The 23643-nt window shown below is 38.5% G+C and overlaps 1 protein-coding gene across 3 annotated transcripts in view; it reads right to left on the reverse strand.

The window, feature by feature from the left end:
• Zranb1 (zinc finger RANBP2-type containing 1) overlaps window positions 1–23643 on the reverse strand; it is a 53680-nt gene that overhangs the window by 6020 nt on the left and 24017 nt on the right. For all 3 annotated transcript variants that reach the window (XM_027409132.2, XM_027409131.2, XM_027409133.2), the window contains 4 exons: window positions 11681–11868; window positions 8218–8371; window positions 5313–5384; window positions 4057–4255 (listed from right to left, as the gene is read on the reverse strand). In XM_027409132.2, coding sequence (XP_027264933.1) covers window positions 4057–4255; window positions 5313–5384; window positions 8218–8371; window positions 11681–11868 — 613 coding nt within the window. The remainder of the gene's footprint in view (window positions 1–4056; window positions 4256–5312; window positions 5385–8217; window positions 8372–11680; window positions 11869–23643) is intronic.

The following is a 23643-nucleotide window of genomic DNA, read 5'->3' on the forward strand; positions in this document are numbered from 1 at the left end:
AATTTAGGGTAGGATTCTGTAAAAACTGATTTTATAAACTTGAGTTTCTAAAACATAACATTTTATTGATTTAATTGTTAATTAAAAAGTATTTTCAGGGCTGGAAAGATGGCTTAGTGGTTAACAGATTTGTCTTACAGAAGACCCAAGTTCAATTCTTAGACCCACACATAGCTCACAACTGTTCCAGGGGATCCCATGACCTCTTCTGACCTCTGTGGGCACCAGGTATACATGTGGTGCATAGACATACATGTAAGAAACACACACACACACATAAAAAAAATTTTAAATTCAATTACAATCAAAATCCTGGCTGTTTTTTTTTTTTTTATAAAAACTGTTAAACAGATCCTAAAGTTTACACAAAACAAAAACTATAGGACTCCTTTAAACACAAGTACTAAGTCAAAGGATTCAAACTTCTGAGAGGAAGAAACAAGAGTTCAGGGAAAAAAATCTTTTTTATACAATCTATTAATTTTCTTTTTCATTTTTTGTTGTTATTGTTGTTTTAGTTTTTTGTTTGGTTGGTTGGGTTTTTTTGTTTTGTTTGGTTTTGTTTTTCCGAGACATGGTTTCTCTGTGTAACCTTGTAGACCAGGCTGGCTTCCAACACACAAACATCTGCTTGGCTCTGCCTTATGAATGCTGGGATTAGAAGCGTGGGACACTACTGCCTGGCTATAGTCAGTTAATTTTCAATAAAAATGTCCAGACCACAGAAGAGAGAGTAAACTGTACAATCAGATTTCTACAGAATTAACTTAGGCCATAATAAATGGATCAAATACCTAAATGCCAAAAATTAAAACTATAAAATTCCAAAGACAAAAACAGAGGACCAAATCTTTGTGACCTTGTCTTAGTTTGGGTTTTGGGTTTTTCTATTGCTGTGATAACACACCATGACCAAAGGTGACTTGGGAAGGAAAGAATTTCCTTTATCTTTTATCACTGGGGGTAGGAGGGTAGGGATGTGTGTCTATGTGTGTTTCTGGATGGAAACTCAGGTCAGGAACCTAAGCAGAAGCCAATGAGCATCGAGGGCCACTGGCTTGCTCAACCTGCTTTCTTATACATCCAGGACCACCTGTGCAGATGTGGCGCTGTCTCTAGTGAGCTGGGCCCACCAATCACTACAAGAAAATGCCTCATAGGCTTGCCCACAGGCCAATCTGGCAGGGGCATTCTCTCAATTGAGATTTCTTCCTCCCAAATGACTCTAGCTTGTATGAAGTTGACAAAACACTAGCTAGCACAGAACTTCAGCTACAGATGTTGACTATAATAGCATGTATAATTTTAGAAACTACTGACAAATGAGACTTATTAAACCATGATTTGGTTTGGTTTGGTTTGTTTTTGGTTTTTCGAGACAGGATTTCTCTAAGTAGCTTTGTAGACCAAGCTGGTCTCGAACTCAGAGATTTACCTGCCTCTGCCTGGGATTAAAGATGTACCAGTACTGCCCAGCTCAGAAGCAACAGGATGTTCTAGGGAGAGGTGAAATACTATATGGGAAAGCTGTTAAGACAGGCAGTTAACTCAAACTAGCTTCAGGAAGTCCCTGAAACAGACTAGATTCATTAGAACCTCTCTCCCAAAAGTATATGAACAGTGAAAATTGTTAAGAGAAGACTAAGACAAGACCAGTTGTGTGTAAGAAGAAGAGACCAGGCAAACTACTGTAACAGGATCAGACCAATTGAGCCACCTGCAAAGGACCTGTTGAGTTGCCTATAGGCTGTTCAGTGTGGTCCAAGTTTCGTTTTCATGAGCTGCCACCCAAGCTGGGCTTGGCTTTGGTCATTTCTGGTTCTATTAAGTAATCTCTCATCCATATTCCTATAAGGAAACACATAAAACTCATTGGTTCATCAAGATGGACTTTACTTTGGTCAGTTGTGGGCTAGTAGATGGGTGTTGTCTCTACAGGAAAAGTCAGTCATACAACTGGGTTATTTGATTAAAGTAACAGGAAAAGTAAGACAAAAGAAGGACAATACTGTCTATTCAGTCTTGAAAACATCAGCCAGCTCAGATCACAGGTATCCAACAGAACTGCATGGCTACAAACACATAAAGAGATAAAAACAACCTAACCAAAAGTCATACAAGTTCACATAATAGAGTATTGCTTTCTCAGCTCTAACTAACGATTTTACAAGGCTGAAGACAATCTTCCCAGGTTGATTTGGACTATGCAAATTAGCAACTCAGTAAAGAGCAGCTTTAAACAAGTAGTAATGTTGACCTTTCCTCTCCTAGCCAAAATCAAGATCCAAGTTTGTCCACCAATCTCATTCTGCCATGAAAGTCATGTGTTGAGTTTGATGAGCAAACTAGTCATTGAACCCAAACCAAAAACAGTAACACGCCATCTCTTCCCATTATAATCTTTATCCCAAACCTATTCCCAAGATAAGTAGAAGGAGATTCTATCATTTGTGCTTTCCACTCAGCTTTCCATATGATCTCTAAAACATCAAGCAAAAGTATCTAATGGCAGAGATTCCAGAAGATGGCATCAAAGCATACTTTGTATCAGGAGTCCTGTCCACATAATAACTGCAGGTCTTCACCTTGAAGCATCCATTGGAATCAAGACTACTTCAAAGTTCTGCTGCAATGACACAATGTTAAAAGCACCTCATGCTGTCTTACTCTAATAAAATGCTTCTACCTGGCTCATTTATGTGCTCTCTTACTACCTCTTCTCACCCTTGTACTAGACTAACAACCTCAAATGATTCAGTCCAGCTCAAATATAAATATAAGATCACTTATGGCCACTTTTAAGAAACAGGCAGAGTAAGTCCCAAAACTACAATTATTAGCAACAAATTAAAGAGTAAAAAATAAAAGCCTCACAATTAGGGAAAGGGGTAAATCAACTACTAAAATTCACAATTTACTTACAGCCTTACTAGATAAGTCAATTACTAGGAAGGAAACATTCCCAAGCTGCCTTGGGTGATGTGTTTGGTTCTGTATGAAGAAAAAAAAATTTTTTTTTTTTTGGTTTATTGAGACAGGGTTTCTCTGTGTAACTTTGGAGCCTATCCTGACACTCACTCTGGAGACCAGGCTGGCCTCGAACTGACAGAGATCCACCTGCCTCTGCCTCCCGAGTGCTGGGATTAAAGGCGTGAGCCACCAATGCCCGGCATGAAGCAAAAATTTTTGAGACAGGGTCTTTATACATAGCTGAAAGGTGGCCTTGAATTCAGTCTTCCTGACACTTCCACTCAAGATACTGGGGTTACAGGTATACCAGACCAGTATGCCCTGATCCAGACTGCTTTTCAAATCAGATTTTGCCACCATAGTCCAGATCTGGCTTTCCAGCTAAGAAGCTAAATTTCATCAGCAGCAAAGAATATATCCATCCTACAGGGCAATCACATTAAACTTACAAGGCAGACCTATAAAGAAAAGCAAGCAAACAAAAAAAAGCTGCCATCTCAAAAACCAAACCAATCATACCACCACACTATAGGCAGACAAACGTATACATATACTCTCCCCGCCCTCGTTAAAAATAAAGATTTTAAATTTTTTTATGTAAGACAGGTTGGAGAGATGGCTCAATACTTTTTTGGTTGCCTGGGGGTTTTTTTGTTTGTTTGTTTTGAGACAGGGTTTTTCTATGTAGCCCTGGATGTCCTGGAACTCACTCTGTAGACCACACTGGCCTCAAACTCACAGAGATCCACCTGCCTCTGCCTCCCAAGTGCTGGATTAAAGGTGTGTGCCACCACTGCCTGGCTGAGATGGTTAAATAGTTAAATATTACTTGCTGCTCTTTCAGAAGACCCAGGTTCAATGCCTAGCACCCACATGACAGCTCAAACTGTCTATAACTTCAGTTCCAAAGGATCCAATAGTCTGGCTTCCTTGGGTACCAGACACATACATGGTGCAGACACAGATGCAAGAAAAATGCTTATACACATAAAAAAATTATGTATGAGCAGAAAAGTAACCCACTATTATAAGGAAATGATCCAGCAAGCTCAGTTCTAAACTGAAACAGGAAAGGTTCCAGCTCACCAATGTGAACAGTCATGCAGGCTGTCATGCAGGGCTTTCCGAAGCACCGAGTCTTTGTCATAAATGCCCCAGGTAGCTTGTAGTACTGAGTCAAGTAAACAATCTCCAGCAGTCCGGTTCCAAAGTGCATAAAGTCGACTGTCCAAACGCGTAGCCAACTCCAAGGACCAGTTTATAATTGGAGATTCCTCCTCTAGCTCTAAAAGGAATTTAAATAATACATTCAGTTTCATGCCTACACAATTATAAAGTATTTAGTGAGCTGAAAATATGATCTATATGAGAATATTTTATATTTTATTTATTTAGTTTTGGGTTTTGGGGATAGAGTTTCTCTCTATAGCCCTGGCTGTCCTCGAACTCACTCTGTAGACCAGGCAGGCCTCAAACTCAGAGATTTACCTGCCTCTGCCTCCCATATGCATATGCCACCACTGCCCAGCTTATATGTAATTTATTAATGTAAACTTTCCAAATATGTGAAACATATTTTGTTTCTGAAATAATTTACTCAACTTCCAAATTCTTTACAATTTTGTTTTCTAAAAATGTGTTTTTTAAAAAAGATTTATTTATTTATTTATCACGTATGCAGTGCATGCCAAAAGAGGGCACCAGATCACATTACAGATGGTTATGAACCACCATGTGGTTGCTGGGAATTGAACTCAGAACCTCTGGAAGATCAGCAGTCAGTGCTCTTAACCCCTGAGCCATCTCTCCAGCCCCCCAAAAATGTTTAAAAGAGAAATACATAATTCTAGAGTAAGTAGCAGAAAATTAAGGTTTTTAAGCTTTAATTAATATATGTATTTGTTCATGCTATCACAGACAAAGGCTGTAGATATCTTTTTTGTTTTGCACTGTTGTTCAGAGTTGTGGGTCAAATCCAGGGCTTTGCATGAGACAACTATGATACTGCTCTCAATGACTCTGCATTTTTAATTTAAAAGAAGGCAAAACAATTACATAGTAAACCACTTCCTACATAATAAAAAATGAAATAGGCTGGAGAGATGGCTTAGAAGTTAAGAGTTAAGGGTACTCTTCCAAAGGTCTTGAGTTCAATTTCCAGCAACCAAATGGTAGTTCACTACCATTTATAAAGAGATCTGGTACCCTCTTCTGATATGCAGGCATACATGCAAGCAGAATACTGTATACATAATAAATAAATCTTTTAAAAAAATAAGATAAAAATACAACAGCTAACTGATTGGATAAAAGATAAATTATATCATTCATCATCCACTTACCTTTTTGAACATCTCTATCAAGTACCTCATCAAATAATTTTTCTTGAACTGTTGGAGGCAAATCTTCAATATCTGCACAGAAAAATCAGGCTTAAAAGTTGTTCTCCTGTTTTAAAACTTAATAAATAAATGCCAGCTTCTAATTAAAAATGTTTCCTTTCTACTGAAGTTGTCAGATATCTATGTTTAATGTCGTATGTAACATGGCTATGCAGAGAAATCCTTTTTTGAGTTTCACTATTAAAATTCTTAGTTAATATAAAAAATAACATGTAAACAAATACTTAAGATTTTTATTTGTGCTTTCTCTTTATATGGGCTGCTTCTGCACAAACCTACTTTTTTCTATTTGTTTGTTGGATTGTTTTTTGTCCCATGCTCCCCCCCCCACTCCCCCCAAACCCCACAGGGTTTCTCTGTGTACCCCAACTGTCCTGAAACTTGCTCTGTAGACCAGTCTGGCCTGGAACTCATAGATCCATTGGCCTCTGCTTCCCAAGTACTGGGATTAAAGGTGTACACTTTATTAAACTTATTAAACTGTTATTTTCAAACATAAGAGAAATTTTCTCATAAAAGTTAATGAACTGTATGCACTTTGACATACAGTGTTTTTGTAACCTTCTTCAAGCATTCTATGTTCAGGTTACTTAATAGAGCACTCTAGTGCAATAAAAAGCATTACCCTTAAAAGCCTGGGGGGGGGAGAGGGGGTCAGTGGTTAAGAGAAGTGGCTGTTCTTGCAGAGGACCCCAGGTTCAATTCCCAGCACCTACAGGGAAACTGATGCCCTCTTCTGACCTCTGAGGGCACCAAGCACACACTTGATGCACATGTATACACAGACAAAACATTAATATACATACATTAAAATTTATAAATCTAAAAATATATTTTAATTTTAAAGTGTTTTGTGTTTTTAATATATTAATTTTTTAAATGGCATTTTCAATTCTTTTAAGACAGGGGTTCTCTGTGGCTTTGGAGGCTGTCCTGGAACTAGCTCTTGTAGACCAGGTTGGTCTTGAACTCACAGAAATCCACCTGCCTCTGCCTCCCGAGTGCGGAGATTAAAGCCGTGCGCCACCAACGCCCAGCGGCATTTTCAAATCTTAAAAAAAAAAAAAAAACTATGTATGGTTTGGCAAGATGGCTCAGCAAGAAAATGTCACTTGCCACTAAGCTTTATTACCTGAGTTCAAATTCCCCAAGACCCACATGATGTAACGAAAAAAGATTCTGGTAAGTAGTACTCTGACCTCAACAACATGCATGACTAACATGCACTCATACAATAAATGTTTTTCAAGTTAACACCTTGAGATGAGTATGTTTAAATGAAATATGCTGATTTTAAAAGACTCCATTAGCCAGGAATGGTGGTGCACACTCTTAATCCCAGCACTCAGGAAGCAGAGGCAAGAGAGTATCTATGTGTTCAAGGCCAGCCTGATCTACAGATCAAGTTTCAGAACAGCCAGAGTTATATTGAGAAATTTTGTCTCAAACAAAACACACAAAAAAGGCTTCATTATCAAACCTTTCCATGTGTAAATACATATGACTACAAAAGATTGAAAATACTCAGGTTCCTGATAGAACCTTTACTTTAAAAAAAAAAAAAGTTCTTTGGTATATTTATTCAGTATCAATTCACAAAAGGCAATCTCGAAACATTTTCAAATATGAGAGAATTAAAAACATTAAAAAATGCTTCATAAGGGCTGGAGAGATGGCTCAGAGGTTAAGAGCACCGACTGCTCTTCCAGAGGTCCTGAGTTCAATTCCCAGCAACCACATGGTGGCTCACAGACAACCATTATGAGATCTGGTACCCTCTTCTGGTGTGCAGATATACATGGAAGCAGAATGTTGTATACATAAATAAATAAATAAAATCTTTTTTAAAAAGCTTCATAAATAGAGCAGAAATTAATGGATGAAAAATGGTGACATGATCCAAGGTGCCATTATTTTTCATTCAAATAACCTAACCCATTAAAAATCTATATCCTAATCTCAACTTTTAGTAACAGTCAACAGGTAGACAGTTTCAAAACAGACATGATTTGAAAATAAAGGGAAAAATTAAAAATAGGAGACTTAAGAAAGGATATTCTAAAATAAAAGGGGAAAACGAATGGGTAATACATACATATATGTGTATATATTATACATGTATATTTGTTTTTAATACTCCAGGTGTGGTGGCACATGCCTTTAATCCCAGCACTCAAGAGGGAGATCTCTGTGAGTTCAAAGCTAGCCTGGTCTACATAGCAATTTTAACAACCAGCCAGAACTACACAATGAGATCCTGTCTCAAAAAGAACACCTAAGGAATAGAACACAGTGGCTTTACACCTATAATCCCAGCACCTCGTGGGATGAAACAAGAGATCCATGCAGGTTCTAGATAACCTGAACTGTACAGTGAAAACCTATCTTCGAATAAAACTAAGGCTAACAACAACAACAAAAATCATTTACTGTCTTCTAACTATCAAAGTATTTGTTTACAAATATTTCTTGCATGAATGACTTCAAGCATAAACAGAACAGTCATATCTTAAGAACCTAACCTATGGTGCTAGTGAGATGGCTCAGCAGTATGAGCACTGGCTGCTCTTCCAGAGGACTTGATTCTCAGCACCCATATGGCAGCTCACCATTGTCTCTAGCTCCAGCTCCAGTTCCAGGGATCTGATAACCCTCTTCTGGCCTCCACTGGTGCCAGAGACATATGTGGGGCACCAATACACATGCAGGCAAAACACTCATACACATAAATATAAAAATGTTAAAAATCCCAATTTACTTGCTTTCTTACAAAAACATTTTTACCTCTATAAAAAAATAACTAAGAAAATAAGAGATTGCTTTTCAAAATAAATTTTGGGATTACCTGCTGGCAATGTAAATGTTACAAGGTCAGTCAGAAAATAGCAAGCAAAATCTCCCTTTCTCTGGTGAAGAGAAGCAGCTATTTCTCTCCGAATTTGTTCTGTCAGTTCAGGACACACCATTGCTGGAATACACTTTGCTGCTTGTTGAGACACCTTAAATACAGAAAGAAACTTCCTTCTGTATCTTATTTATCATGAATAGAAACAAAACACAACAGCACTTAAATTAGCACAATTTCCCCCAAATTCATTTTTTTAATCTTAAATGTACTAGGTATTATTTCCTTGCCAGTGGACATTTGGACAACTGTTCAAAGAAGTTATTAAATGTGGAATGGCAACAAATAGTACAGATTTCAACTAGCATTCCAGTTCTATTTAATGTGTGAAACAAGGAATGATGGTGCATACTTGTAGTCATAATCACTAGAAAGTCAGAGTTGGGAAGATCAGGAGTAAAGAGGCCAGCATGGGCTACATCTCACCATTGTCTATACCCCCCCTCCCCCACCCCCACCCCCCCCACCCCGCAAAAAAAAAAAAGAAAGAAAGAAAAAAAACACACTTCTATGGAAACTATTTACATCACAGAAAGAATATCTGCTAGTAAGTGGAAGTAGATACTGAGTGAGCCAGTCAGTCTCTGCTGTTAGAAATCTGGTGAGAGCAAGCTAGCTATTACCTTACCACAAGCCCCCTTCCTACCTTAAATGGGACCTGGAGCAGCATGTCTTATAGTGTTTTGCTAACAACTTTCGATGCATCACTACTGTTAAAGTAAGGAGACAGAGTTCTTAGCTCAGCAGAATTACTGCAGCTACAGGACTCCTTATCATTGATTTCAATGACTGCCAGTAACTGAAAATTTTCACTACATTTTAGCTCCATGAACCTAGAAACTCAAAGTTCAAATAACTGAAAATCAGCAACCAATTATCAGGTATTTTCCAAATTACTATTTGTCAGAGAATACCCATGAATACCCAAAATTCCCTTTTTAAAAAAATGGAATGAAATAAATTTCAAGAGAAACATGAAACATTCCCTTCACTACCATTCTCAAACCTCAAACATCCTCCTTAGGCCAGTTGTACTGAACTTGTAGTCCAAGTACTAGGAAAGATCCATGGAGTTTACTTTTACTATACAAAAATCTTTCATTTTCCTTAGCTTATGACCTAAACTATAAGGCATTTTCTTGCAATGAACATGATAGCATGTTGTCTCTAATTTTCAGCACTCAGGAGATGGAGGACTGTAAATTTTAAGCCAGTATCAGCTACTCATACACATGCACTCTCTCTCTCCTCTCTCTTCCCTCCCTCCTTCCCCCCTCTCTCCTCTTTTTCTCCCTCTCCCTCCCTCCTCCTCTCCGCTCTTCCTTTCTCTCTCTGTTTGAGATAGAGTTTCTCTGTGTAACAGCCCTGGCTATCCTGGAACTTGCTTTATAGATCAGGCTGACCTCGGAACTCACAGAGATCCAACTGCCTCTGTCACCTGACTACTGGGATTAAAAGTGTGTGCCACCACCAACACCTCTCCCTCTCCCTCCCTCCCTCCCTCTCTCTCCCTCTCCCTCTCTCTCTCTCTCTTAAAAGTCACAAATTTGGTTATCCTGATAGCTGTATTTTAATAACTAGATTTCCATAAAAAGCCATTTTTTCCAGGAGTTCATAAGTACTACCTATCTCCCAGGTCCGTGACACAAAACTCAATGAAAATCTTTGCCCCAGATACATATCCTACAATCAACATTCTCTTCTCATTCCAAAAGAACTTGATTTTGTGCTTTTTTCTATTAACATACCCTCTTATGTGAGATTCACAGCCTACCTTTTTACCCTCCCTGATAGTAAGCTCCCCTTCCCTGAGTCTACCCAACCTCTTTTGATGTCACTGAAATCTTGCTAAAGATAATGGTTGTCAACAAAAACAAGTTTTCATCTATCTTGCATATTTTTAATCCCCATACAGTATCTGTACATAATGGTTACCAGATACTGGTTATCTTGAATTACCAATTTACACACTTATATAAAGTATACCCAGAAGATGTGTAGTGACAAAAATTGAATCCACACTTATCTGACTTTCTGTGCTTTTATTCTAGTTCTCCTATCATGAAAAATAACATCTCTTGTCCAAATAAAATCATATCCCAGGGATCATATTCCTAGGGATATGATCCCTTAGACCTTCATAAATTGTTTACTTAACTCAATTCTCCACCATGTTTACTTCACATGCTAACTTCTATCCCTTCTCCAGAAATTTGATGAAATGGGGTTTGGGATATAGCTCTATTGGCAGACCACCTACCCTGCATGCACAAGGACATCCCTAGAACAGCATAAACCCAGTGTGGCAGACAGTGCAAAACTGTAATCCCAGTGCTCAAGAGGTGGAGGAAGGGTTAGAAATCCAAGGTTATCCTCAGTTTCATAAAAAATTGCAAGCTAGCCTGGGATAATTGCAATACTGTGATGGGCAGAAGGAAGAGGAGCAGGGAGATAGGGAAGCTTGATGAAATGTGACCTGCTAAGCAGAAAGGGAAGATACCTCCCAAGCTCTCTCCTAAGTACTCAAATGGTCATCTACTCATACTACACAGAAATACCCATTCATTTCTCCACTTCTCTAGAAACTCAATAGTCAGCATCCTTACAATTCTATCCTCCTCAGCCACAGAGGTAGGCACATAGCATAGGCACTAAATAAATACTTCTTAGTTAAATAATCAAATAAAAGATAAGTCCTGCTTCAAAAGGCTATATGGGGGGGGGCAGTGGTATACATCAGTAGCTCCATCAACTCAGGAAATTATATGCATATGCATTTCAAAGACAGATATTGTATGTATAGGGAATCATGGCAAGCCTAACCAACACAGTAATACCTCATCACAAAAGGGAAAGAGAGCCGAGTGGTGGTGGCCCATGCCTTTAACCCCAGCACTGGGGAGGCTGAGGCCGACATATCTCTCAGAGGTTCAGGCCAGCCTGGTCTACAAAGCCAAATTCCAGGACAGCCAGAGCTGTTACACAGACAAACCCTTTCTCAAAAGAAAAAGAAAAGTGAGGGGGGGGGGGTAAGACAGGCCTACAAACTAAGTAGCTGCGAGATAGACAGAGGGTTAGGAGTTCAAGGATATCCTTGGCTACATACAACACTCATCCTGGGTAATGAGACCCTATCGAAAAAAAAACAAAACAAAAAACCATCCACCACACCAGAAAAGGAGTGCCCATTAAAATACAACTGAAGAGGCTAGGGCATGAGATGGCTCTGTAGTTAAGAACACTGGCTGCTCTTACAGAGGACATGGATTTGGTTCATGGCACCATGTGACATCTTGCAATCAACTGTAACTCCAGTTCCAAGGGGATGTGACATTAAAGCTGGTGACAGTTCAATGGTAACACATACAAGCCCAGGGTTTAATAACCAAAATGCCACACTTACCTCTGTAAGCAATATTGCTAACATGTCCTGCCTCTGAAAGCGTATGGCCAGGTGTACCAGAGTGTAGCCAACATCAAAAGCAGAAGGACGGTTCAGCAAGCGTACTTCATCTGCAGTGAGCTGGCGTGCAATGTCTCCTCCTGATGACTTGTATGCTTCTATGGCTGCTAAATCACCTTCCACAACTCCTAAAACAAGCACCAAGACAGAAAAGCACTTAAATTATGTTTCTTCAAAAGGCATATATAGGTGAAGCAACCACACTAAACTCTTTAAACATTCCTTTGTACTTCCTGGATCCTTGACATCATTTATATGTCCTAAAGAAAATAAGGAAAATTGGTATTTCCCTACCATTTTTTAAGTTTTCTTCCAGAACTAGAACTGCCTACTTTGGCACTTACCTCACCATCATGGCTAGGCTCCATACTCTGGCAGGCTTTAAAGAACTATCAGAATACAGTAAATGGATTAAAATAAAGACAACTTAGTTTGAGAAACAAGATTTCACAGAAGAAATGAGCTGTTATTCCCTTGCATTCATCCTGACAGCAAAACCCAAAGAAACACACATGTGCTTCCAGTTGGTGTTTGGCTATTTCTGTCTTGTACTCTTCATTTTTTTAAAATATTAAGTATACAGTGTTCTGCCTGCATGTATCCCTGCAGACCAGAAGAGGGCACCAGATCTCATTACGGATGGTTATGGGCAACCATTTGGTTACTGGGAATTGAACTCAGGACCTCTGGAAGAGCAGTCAGTGTTCTTAATCTCTGAGCCATCTCTCCAGACCTTACTCTGCATTTTTAAAGCAGAATAAAACAAACTTTCAAGCTATCCACAGTGCTGTGTCGCTCTGAAATAATTTTCATTTTAAGTAAAAATTGACAGCATTTTGAATTCACCAGTCAAGACTTCCTTATATACATTACAAATTGTTCATAAATAGCTGAATGTGTCAGTTCAGCACTCCACTTTGGAATTAAAGGCAGGAGGGTAGTACATTCATGACAAGCCTGGTCTACACAGTGAATTCCAGGCTAGCCTATGTTAGAGAGACAATGTCTCTAAAGAAAGCAGGTGGTGTACATCTTTAATCCCAGCACTTAGGAGGCAGAGGCAGCCAGCTCTCTGTAAGGTCAGCCTGATCTATACAGTGAGAGAAAGGGGGGAATGATAACCGTTAAAATAAAACTTATACTACACAATTTTAAATATGCTAAATTAAAGCAAACAAAGCAATTAGGAGCAGGAACATAAAAGAAATAACACTTTTTTTCAAAGCCACAAACCTTCCATTCCCATTAAATCATTTTATTAACCTTAACACAAATTAATGTTAAGACAGTAATTACTGAACAATATAGATAATAAAAAGACCAGGGGAAGGGGATGAAAGTGCACATTAGCCTCTAATAAATACAGTAAAACAAATTACCACACCAACTATTTTTCAGTGTTTCCTAAGTATATCAGAAAAAAAATTATCTTCTGAGTAAAATACTAAGATTAACTAAAAACATTCTTAGTGTATTTTTAAAAGGCATTTTAATTGCCATTTTGAATTAGGAATTGAGAAAAAGACATTCCTTATACATGGTATAATAAAACAGTCCTTTATTAAAAACAAATCTTAAAATTGACCATTTAATTCCCACACTCACTGAAATGTTTGTTGTGTCCTGAGTACTCTACTAAAGCAATATGAACTCAAAAGACAGTAAATACATGATACCTATCTTCCCCCAAATCCTTTTAAATCACATTTGTGAGGAAGGAAGGTCAGCTTTAAAAGTTTTCGAAACTCGCCAGGCATTGGTGGTGCACACCTTTAATCCAGCACTCGGGAGCCAGAGGCAGGAGGATCTCTGTGAGTTCAAGGCCAGTCTGGTCTACAGAGCAAGTTCCAGGACCGGCTCCAAAACAATACGGAGAAACCCTGCCTCGAAAAAACAAAAAATAAAAAATAAAAAAAAAAGTTTTCAAACTCTAAGAATCATGAATCTTTTCCGCAATTCTAAATCCCCACCAACATGTACATACAAATTTTTAGGTTAAAGGCTTATGAGAAAGTAGACATGATGCTGTATACTATATAGTCCCAATTCTTAGGTGTCTCAGACAGGAGGATCCTAGGGCCCTAAGAGCTTGACAAGAGCCTAAGTAACTACAGTGCAACTTTTCTACTCAAAAATAAATAAGAGCCCACCATATTGGGGCTGTGAGTAAAGCTTACTCATGGTAGAACATTTTTGCCTAGCACATATGAAGATATAGGTTCAATCCCAACACCATAAAAACAAAGCCAACGGTAACCCTGGTGTTATTAACTAAGAATGTCTTCTTACAGAAATTTTAGTTTGTATTTTGGGTCAATACATTGCTTGCCACACATCTCAACTATAAATCAACCCAAATTTAAACATAAACGCTTTAAAACATCCTTGTGAAGAAAAGTGCCCTTGAAGACACTAGGGCCAAATTGTAGTAGAGTTAGCATGAGATATCTTCCTGAAGTACAAAGCTCAAGAACAGACATAAGTAGTGCTACTTATTAAAATCATCTCTCATTAAAGAGTTTTTATGTTCAAAGTATACAAAAAATCTAAAAATAATTTAATGCATTTTATATTATTTAGAACTGAGAATGTTCAACCGATCTCCTTTTGTTTCTGTAGGTGTTTTATTTTATTTTGTTTGCTAGGGCCTCACAACGCAACTCTAGTCTAGAACTCACTATGTATCAAAGAATGACCACAAATTTCAGACAATTCCCCTACCTCAGTCTCCCCAATGATGGGACTACAGACATGTACCACCACACTCAACCCTACAGTGTTTCTTTACAAAGACAACTGTTTTCCTCTTCAGTCCTATCAGAGACAAAAACTAGGGCTGGAGTTAATTCAGTGATAGAGCACATATCTAGCAATTGAAAAGCACTGGATTTGATCCCCAACACTTCATCTCTGCCCCTTTTACAGATTTTTGGCTTAAAACCTAAAAATATTATCTATTTATAAAATACACATTACATAAAATGCTCAAAGTTCTGAAAGTAACCCAACAACTTGATCAATATACATGAAAGGACAAAGCAAGATTTGTGCATAAGTATACAGATGTATAGGCATGAATGAAATTGCTGTGTACAGTTCAAGTGACTTCTTTCTTTGGTTTGGAAGAAGCGAAGATCCTCTAAATCACTGCCTTTACTCTTCAGCTAAATCTCTGTAGAGCTGACATCTTAGAAGTTCTTAAGAATTCATTTCCTCACTAATGTTTCTGAAGAATGTCTGAAATTTAGCACTGGCACATGGGGCGGGGACATGAGACCAACCAGCACACTGAACTGTGCAAACTACACCTGAGACTACAATTAACACTACTGCCTGCCTGTCTTCAAAGTATACAGAACTTCAAATGCTGAACTCCATGTCATATGTATCATACCTCAGAAAGATGAATCACATACACAGAACGAATCAGAATTTTCATTAGATTTGAACATCAAAAATACTGAATTCTCCCCTCCCAGTCTTTGCTAAACTCAAGTAGGGCTATGCTGTTGCTCCCCAAAACAAACTAGAGACAGACGAAGAAGCAGAAGAATTAAGACTCCAAATTTCCCGGCACACAACTGACATAAATATGAACAAAATACTTATTTTTAATAACACTTACTGTCTAACGCTTTGGAAATATGTATATTGTGTTCATTAACCATAAGAGCTCACAGCTCTTTCTTTCAATAACTGATAAATTACAGAGTAAAGACATGAGAGCATCGTGAAACTGTCCAAGTTTTGCTAAATTTTACTACATAGTGCTCAAAAAGGGCTACTGATCAAGTTTAGAGTTTCTTCTCAGGAGTTTTCACTATAGGTTTGATATAAAAAAAAAAAAAACTGGCTTGTGTCATATAATTAAACTTTAGCCATCACTTTCTTTTGTTTGTTTTTTTTTTTGTTTTTTTTTTTTTGCTTAGGGAGGAGGAAAGTATCACAATCACAAAGATATTCCCAAGCTCTTTACATTTTTAGCAACTTCTAACATCTAAAAGGAGAAAAAAACAGAAGCACAAGAAAGCAGGAAAAGTCAGCAAATAAATGTTAAGTGTTAAAACCTTACTTTATAGAAAAGAGGCTAGGGGTGGGAGAGTTGATCCAGTCTAACAAGACATACAGGTATGATCTACACCTGCTTTTTAGGCTTCTGACCACTTACAATGTCTCCAAAAGTAATTGAAGTGCCTTAGTATTCTTTAACAAACTTACACTGTGTGTTCTGTCCCGCCCCTCCTCCTTTATATTACTATAAAGGCAAATAAAGACAAGTGGAAGCATTCTGAAACTAACTCCAAACCAAACAACAACCTAAAACTGACCCACAGGATCATCATACATTCAAAATTAGCTACTGCTGGCAATTAGAGGTAAGGAAAATGTTAACATATTCTTAATTTATATAGTCTTTAAGTAAATGAAAGCATATAGCATATTACTAGCTACCAAATAAAAATTTTAAGAGGCAGCTGCAGCAGGAAAGCTCACATCACCTGTCCTATAAAGTGGGCCAGAGTGGAGCTTAACATATCTTGAAGCCACAGGTCAGAAACTCTCTGGGGACTTCACAGCTACTATGGAACTCCATTGGTTAGCATCTGGAGCTGGCTCATTAGATGTTTAGATAATAGACTTATTTTTCCCCCATATATGGCACAGTTTTCAAAGTTTTGCCTTATTTTCCTTTATGATATAAAATCATAATGGTAACTAACTTTGAAAAAAATGCCAAATGGTAAAAAAAAAAGCCAGACTTACCTGAACCCACATGGGCCAGCTCAACACTACCCTGGAGTTCTATGGTAGCTGTGTAACATCACAGCATGGTTTATGCTGTGGGGTCAGGGTGGACATGGAGACAGCAGGCACAATTTCAGGAACCCTTAAAGAGAAAAGTTAGTTTTAAATGGTAGTGTTCAGAATGTTCTGAAGGGTGGTCAGTAGAAAGATTCAGACGTGGCTGGCTGTATTGTCTAGGCAGTTTCCTCTACCTAAGGCCCTGGATGTGACCAGCAGCTCTGAAAACAACAGTGCAAAACAAAGAAAGACAGCCATGGCCTTTGTCTGTGATAACGTGAACAAATACATTTATTAATTAAATCTTAAAAACCTTAGTTTTCTACTACTTACTCTAGAAAGAATATATTTCTGTTTTAAACATTTTTAGAAAACAAGATTGTAAAGGATTTGGAAGTTGAATAAATTATTTCAGAACCACAACACTTTTTACATATTTCAAAAAGTTTACATTAATAAATTATATATAAGCTCATGCCTTTAATCCCATCACTTGGGAGGCAGAGGGAAGTGGATCTCTGAGAGTTCGAGGCCAGCCTGGTCTATAGAGTGAGTTCCAGGACAGTCAAGGCTGTTTCACAGAGAAACCCTGTCTCAAAAAAATCAAAAATAAAATATAAAATATTCTCATATGTAGATCATATTTTCAGCCTACTAAATACTTTATAATTGCGCAGAAATGAAAATGAATGCATTAAATTCCTTTTAGAGCCAGAGGAGGAATCTATCCTACCCAGTAACCATTTTTTAAAAACATCCTTAGGTATAGTTTAATCATAAGCTTGGGCCCAAATATATGCAAGGAACTCTTTTAATACTCAAATAAGAGTTGCATTTTCTTTGAGCATGTATGTATGTATGTATGTATGTATGTATGTATGTATGTATGTACGTACGTACATATGCCTACAGAAGTCAGAAGAAAATGTCATTAAATGCCCTGTTCTGCCAGTCTCCATCTTATTCCTTTGAGACAAGGTCCATCACTGAACATGGAGATACACTGGTAAATCAGCAAGCCCACAACCTTGAGTTATACAGAAGATGAGTGATATGATGGTGGGGAGTTGGTGTAACTCCTAGCTTTTTAATGGTGCTGATATCTGAACTCAGGTCCTCAGGCTCACACAGGAAGCACTTTTACCCACTGAGCCATCTCTCCAAGATGAAAAGTTGAATTTTATTTTAAAGTCCTTAATATTTTTAGCCGTGGCTTCAAACAGGCACAAGCAGAGGCAAGTACAGAAATAATTTGAGCAGACCAAACTGCCTCCTAGTTGCATTTTTCACATTATAACCAAAGGTAACAAGCTCAGACCAGCTATTTCTATTCTAGAACAGTGTCTCACAACAGTGACCTTTCAAAAAAAACAAGAAATCAGAAACTGAAAATAAATTATTTTAATTGTTCATTTGTATTTTATGTGTATAAGTGTTTTGCCTACATGCCTAAATGTATGTGTTCTATGTGTATGCCTAGTGCCAGAAGAGGCCAGAAGAAGGTGATGAATTCCCTGAACTGGGGTTACAGATGGTAGTGAGCTGCAATGTAAGTGTTGGGAACTAAACCCAGGTCCTCTGCAAACGCAACAAATGCTCTTAACCACTAAGCCATCTCTCTGGCTCTGAAAATAATTTCTTAATTATAATTAAGACTAACTTCTTTCTAATCCCACTGTTCATTAAAACATCCTCTTAAGGAAAACAGAAGGTTCAATGAAGTAAGGAAGTCAGAAAGTTCCTAATACCTTTTAAATGATCCACTAACAATTTCAGAACTATATCATATCATACCTATGAGCTCTTCCTTTCTTCAGACTATTAACCCAACTATTGTGAAAATATAAATCCCAAAGTCATCGATAAGCATATGAACTGACAGATACTTTCATACCGAAGGGCAGGGAACCTTGCAGAGAACACAAGAGTCCTGAATAACTCATAGCTGCCGGCTGAGGGTGAAGGAAGGATTTCGAGGAGATAGCTTATGGATGGGTGCCTATTGAGGTTTTATTGAGGGGCTTAATAAAGTTGCCAGTGAGGTTCAAGAGGTCAAAGGAGCCGAGCAGTGGTGGCACACGCCTTTAAATCCCAGCGCTCAGGAGGCAGAGGCAGGCGGATCTCTGTGAGTTCAAGACCAGCCTGGTCTACAAGAGCTAGTTCTAGGACAGCCTCCAAAACCACAGAGAAACCCTGCCTCGAAAAACGCCCTCCCCCCACGAAAGAAAGAAAGAAAGAAAGAAAGAAAGAAAGAAAGAAAGAAAGAAAGAAAGAAAGAAAGAAAGAAACAAAGAGGTCTTGATGAACAGAAAGAATTGCTACAAAAACACAATGGAAGAATTTAAAGGAGCAAATCACAAAATCATCTTTGGGACAAGTCAACAGAAGCACAAATATTACTAAGTCAGAGAAATGAATATGACTTCCAATTTTAAGATAACCTAAAACATCACTGAGATAAATAACTGAAGGGAGTTTTTTTAATGAAGAATTCTAGAAGTATCCTTTTAAAATATGCCAAACACACCACTGCAGTGAAATTTACAAGTTCTCTGACTTCCAAACAACAAAAATTTCATCCCAGGTGTGGTGGCACACACACTTGGGAAGCAGAAGCAGGTGGACCTCTGAGTTCCACGCCAGTCTGGTCTACAAAGCAAGTTCCAGGACAGTCCGTGCTACAAAGGAAAATCCTGTCTCAAAAAAACAAAACAAAACAAAACCAAATTGATTCCACATACTGCCACAGTATCTTAGTTGACTTTATTTAAAATTTCACTATTTTAGAAAGGCCTGGCAGTTAGGACACTAGGATACAGCACTATCATCTACAAAGTTAACACAGTCATAAACCATGCAATCAAGTTGGGGGAGGAGGGGAAAGAAATCAGATGCAAAAAAAAAAAAAAAATCTGTTATGTTTTTAGTTTGCAATTTGTTGGGCCACATTCATAGGTATCCTTCATGACATACAAGGACCAGGAGATGGTAATCCCAAGACAGTGACTCATCAAGTGAGAAAGCATGTTATAAAGTACTGGGTTCATCTAGATGAGCACAAAGCTATCTGCTTCTCAGCCAGAAAAAACAAACAGCATAGTCCCCATCATTTCCTGCTGCAGAAGAAGGCTCCACAGCTTACTCGTGGTTGCCCCATATATCCATCCATCCATATAAACTGAATAGTGTATTCTGCCCAGTAGTTTAAGGCCCTTATGAGACGCCCTCACATCATGTCTAAAATTACCCTGTTCTTTCCTACATTCTATCTACACTACTATCCAACCCCAGGTGTCCAAACCAAAAGCCTGGCTATTTTCTTTAACTCCTCCTCTTCTCAGTCCAATATAAAGTCTTCCACTTTTGCCAGTTCTTCCTCTGGCCTACTCCTCCCAAGGGTTAGTCTCACTCACTGTTTCCCTATATTGTGGCCAGGATGGTCTTCCTACACCATCAATTAGATGGAGGCACTCTCTTCAGAGGTTTCAAAGGTCCGCTGCTGTCCTGACATTGCGAGCTAAATTTCCTTATCCAGGTGAACAGGCCTCAAATGGTTCAGCCTTTCCTACAGATTACCTCTCCAATGTTTTATTCTACAGCTCAATTGTGATGAATTCTTTTAGTCTGTGTTTTCTTGACCCTTAAGTTTTGTGTGTGTGTGTGTGTGTGTGTGTGTGTGTGTGTGTGTGTTGCAGAATATTTGTTTAACTGTGCAAAGATGTTACATTTTTGTGTAACTATGTAAAGATGTGTTGCATTTGTTTAATTACTTAAAGGTGTGTTGCTGTTTTACCTTGCCTGCTAGGCACCTGACTGGTCTAATAAAAAGCTTAGTGGCCAATAATGAGGGAGGAAATATTGGTGGGACTTCCAGGCAGGGAGAGTACGTAGGAAGAGGAATTTAGGCTTGGGGGAAGAAAAAGAGATGCCAGGGAGATGCCAGGGGCCGGCCAGCCAGACATAGGGGAAGACATACAGAATGAAACAAAGGTAAAAAAGACATGAAGCAAAACGTAGATTAATAGAAACAGGTTAAATTGGATTAAAAGAGTTAGTGGGACAAGCCCAACCTACGGTCAAGCATTCATAATTAATAACAAGTCTCCATATCTTTATTTGGGAGCTGGTTGGCGGCCCAAAGAAAATTCCAACTATACCAGATGCCAACTTCCTTGATCATTCTCTACCTTATCCCCCCCCCTTTTATTCCATTTATTGGGGGGAGGAGTAACACATGCCACAGACATGTGTGGAGGTCCAGAGGCAATTGGTAGTTGGTTCTCTCTTACTATCATGTGGATCCCAGAAACCAAGCTCCAGCGCCATGCCTGCCTACCTGCTGCCATGCTCCCTGTCATGAAATTCATGGACTCACCCACTAACAATGTAAGCCCACAATAAACTTTCTTCTATACGTTGCTTTGGTCAAGGTGTATTATCACAGCAATAGAAAAGTAACTAAGAAAGTAACTCAGTTTTATACTACATATTTAGTTCTTTGAAATATTTATTAACTAGTGTGTTGCTGTGTTTGTGTGATGGAGAGAGGAGGAACATATGTGCCACAGTGACAATCTATGGAATCTGTTCTCTCCTTCCCACTTTTACATAGGTTCCAGGGATCAAACACAGGTCAATAGGTTTATGCAACAAGTGTTTTTTACCCAGTGAGCCATCTCCTGGTCCATATACTTAGTTCTTAAAAGATGAAAACTTTTTTATTTCTTATTTTTATTTATTTATTTATTTATTTTTGGGATAGGGTCTCATGTATCCTAACACACTACACATCTGGAAATCTAGAACTTCTGATCTTCCTACCTCTACTTCCCACGAGTTGGAATTAAAAGCATAAGCTACTATGCCTGGTTTTTGAGATGTCCCAGTACAGGGATTCTGGGCAGACATTTTTCTAACTGAGCCATAACCCTAAGTCCAAAAGATGAAAACATTTTAGTCTGCCTTACCCATCACCACTTGTGTGTGTGTAAATTCAGCTGGCTCTGAACTTGCTACATAGATTATGCTGGTCTGTAACTCACAGCAATCCATTTGCCTCAGCCCAGCCTTCCAAATGCTAGGAATACAGGCATGTACCACCATGCCAGACCAAGCATCTAAATTTGATAAAATAATATGTCCAGTAAATGATGAACAAATAAAGCACGATATATGTATACAAAATAAAACATTATTCAGTCTTTAAAAGGAAGGAAATTCTGGGGTGGGTGACATGACTCAGCAGGTAAGGGTGCTTGCAGTCAAGCCTGACAACCTGGGGTCCCACATGCTGGAAGACAAGTGACCCCTGAAACTTACTCTCTGTCCTCTACCCTCATGATGTATGGCCCATGGGCATATGCACACAAACATACACAAAAATTAACTAATTTAAAAAATTAAGGAAGGAAATTGGCACATGTCACAACACATGAACCTTCAAAGATACTATGCTAACTAGAATGGGCTAGTTACAAAAGACCAAACTACCATATAATCCCATTCATGTGCAGTTCTTAGAGTAGTTAAATTCACAGACTGTAGAATGCAGTTGCTGGGGTGGGAAAAAGAGCCACAGTTTAATATAATATATAAGATGAAAGCAGTCCTCGAGGTGGAAGGTTGCACAGCAATGAAAAAGTAACACCACTAAGAGTGAGGCAAGGGGTGGCTCAGTAGAGACTGTATGCCCAGCATGTGCCAAGAATCAATTCCCCAGCACCAAAAATTAAAGTAGATTAAAATAGTAAAATGTATATTTATTTTGCCACAAATTCTTATTTTTGGTTTTGTTTTTAAGACACTGAGGGAACTGGAAAGATGGCTCAGAGGTTAAGAGCACTGGCTGCTCTTCCAGACTGCCTGGGTTCAGTCCCAGCACCCCCATCGCATAACCTGTAACTCCAGCTCCAGGGGAGCCAATGTCCATTTTTTGACCTCCTTGTACACTGCACACACGATGTAAACCTGTAAACAGGCAGAACACTCATATCCATAAAATAATAAAGTTCAAAATATAAAGACAATGATACACAGGCATTATTCAGAGATATTAGAAGCACTGCTAACTTCACCTTTGTAGTATTCCTCCCTCTCCTACTAAAAGCAATACCTAACTGAATCTATATCATAGAAAAACCAAAAATTCTAAATTGAGTCTCATTTACAAAACTGAACAAAACAACTGAACATAATGTCATTGCCTTGATTCAACAGGGTGTGGCAAAGCATTCAGAGGAACTGGTGAATGTGGACTTCAGTACTCCATTTCCTGTGTAATTATATCCTGTGATTATGTAGGGAAAACATCCTTGTTATTGGGAAATACATGCTAAAAGATTGAGAAGCAAAGTGCCATATATCTTTGGCTAACTCAAGTGTTTCAGAAGAAACAAACCAGTGAAAGAGAGGAGGCACCAAATGTTAACAAACTAAACAATGGAAAACCATGGCAAAGCTATGTAACCCTGTGCTCTGCTTGCAACTTTCATAAAGACTGTAAAGTTTTTGAGAATAAGCTGATGATGAAAGGTAGCTGTCTTCAAAATCAGACTGGGAATGAGAAGAGAAAAGAAGAGTGATTTTTATTATTATTTTTTTCTTTAAGAAGCTCAACTGACAAGCTGGGCAGTAGTGGCACATGCCTTTGATCCCAGCACTCAGGAGGCAGAGGCAGGTGGATCTCTGTGAGTTCAAGGCCAGCCTGGTCTACAAAGCTACACAGAGGAACCCTGTCTTGAAAAACCAAAAACCAAAAAGCCCAAATATCAATGCTTGGTGTAGCCCACAATGTACACAACTTGCTTTAATAAGGCTTTTTTTTTTTTTTTTTTTGGTTTGGTTTGGACTGTAACACTGACTCTAAGCACATCCTTTTATAGTCCATTATATAGCTTAGGCTGTCCTCCAACTTGTGGCAATCTTCCTGTTCCTACTACATTCACTTAATGTCCAATTTTAATTATGCATACATCATGTCATATAATCATACACACAATCAAGAATCACCAGCACAAGGCCCTGGGTTTCAGAAACAGCAGAAGAAGAAGGTACTATATCCATAAAGTCTGGCTGGCTAGCCAGCCACATTTCCTTTCTCA

The sequence above is a fragment of the Cricetulus griseus genome, chromosome 3, assembly GCF_003668045.3.
Source record: "Cricetulus griseus strain 17A/GY chromosome 3, alternate assembly CriGri-PICRH-1.0, whole genome shotgun sequence".
Lineage (NCBI taxonomy): Eukaryota > Metazoa > Chordata > Mammalia > Rodentia > Cricetidae > Cricetulus > Cricetulus griseus.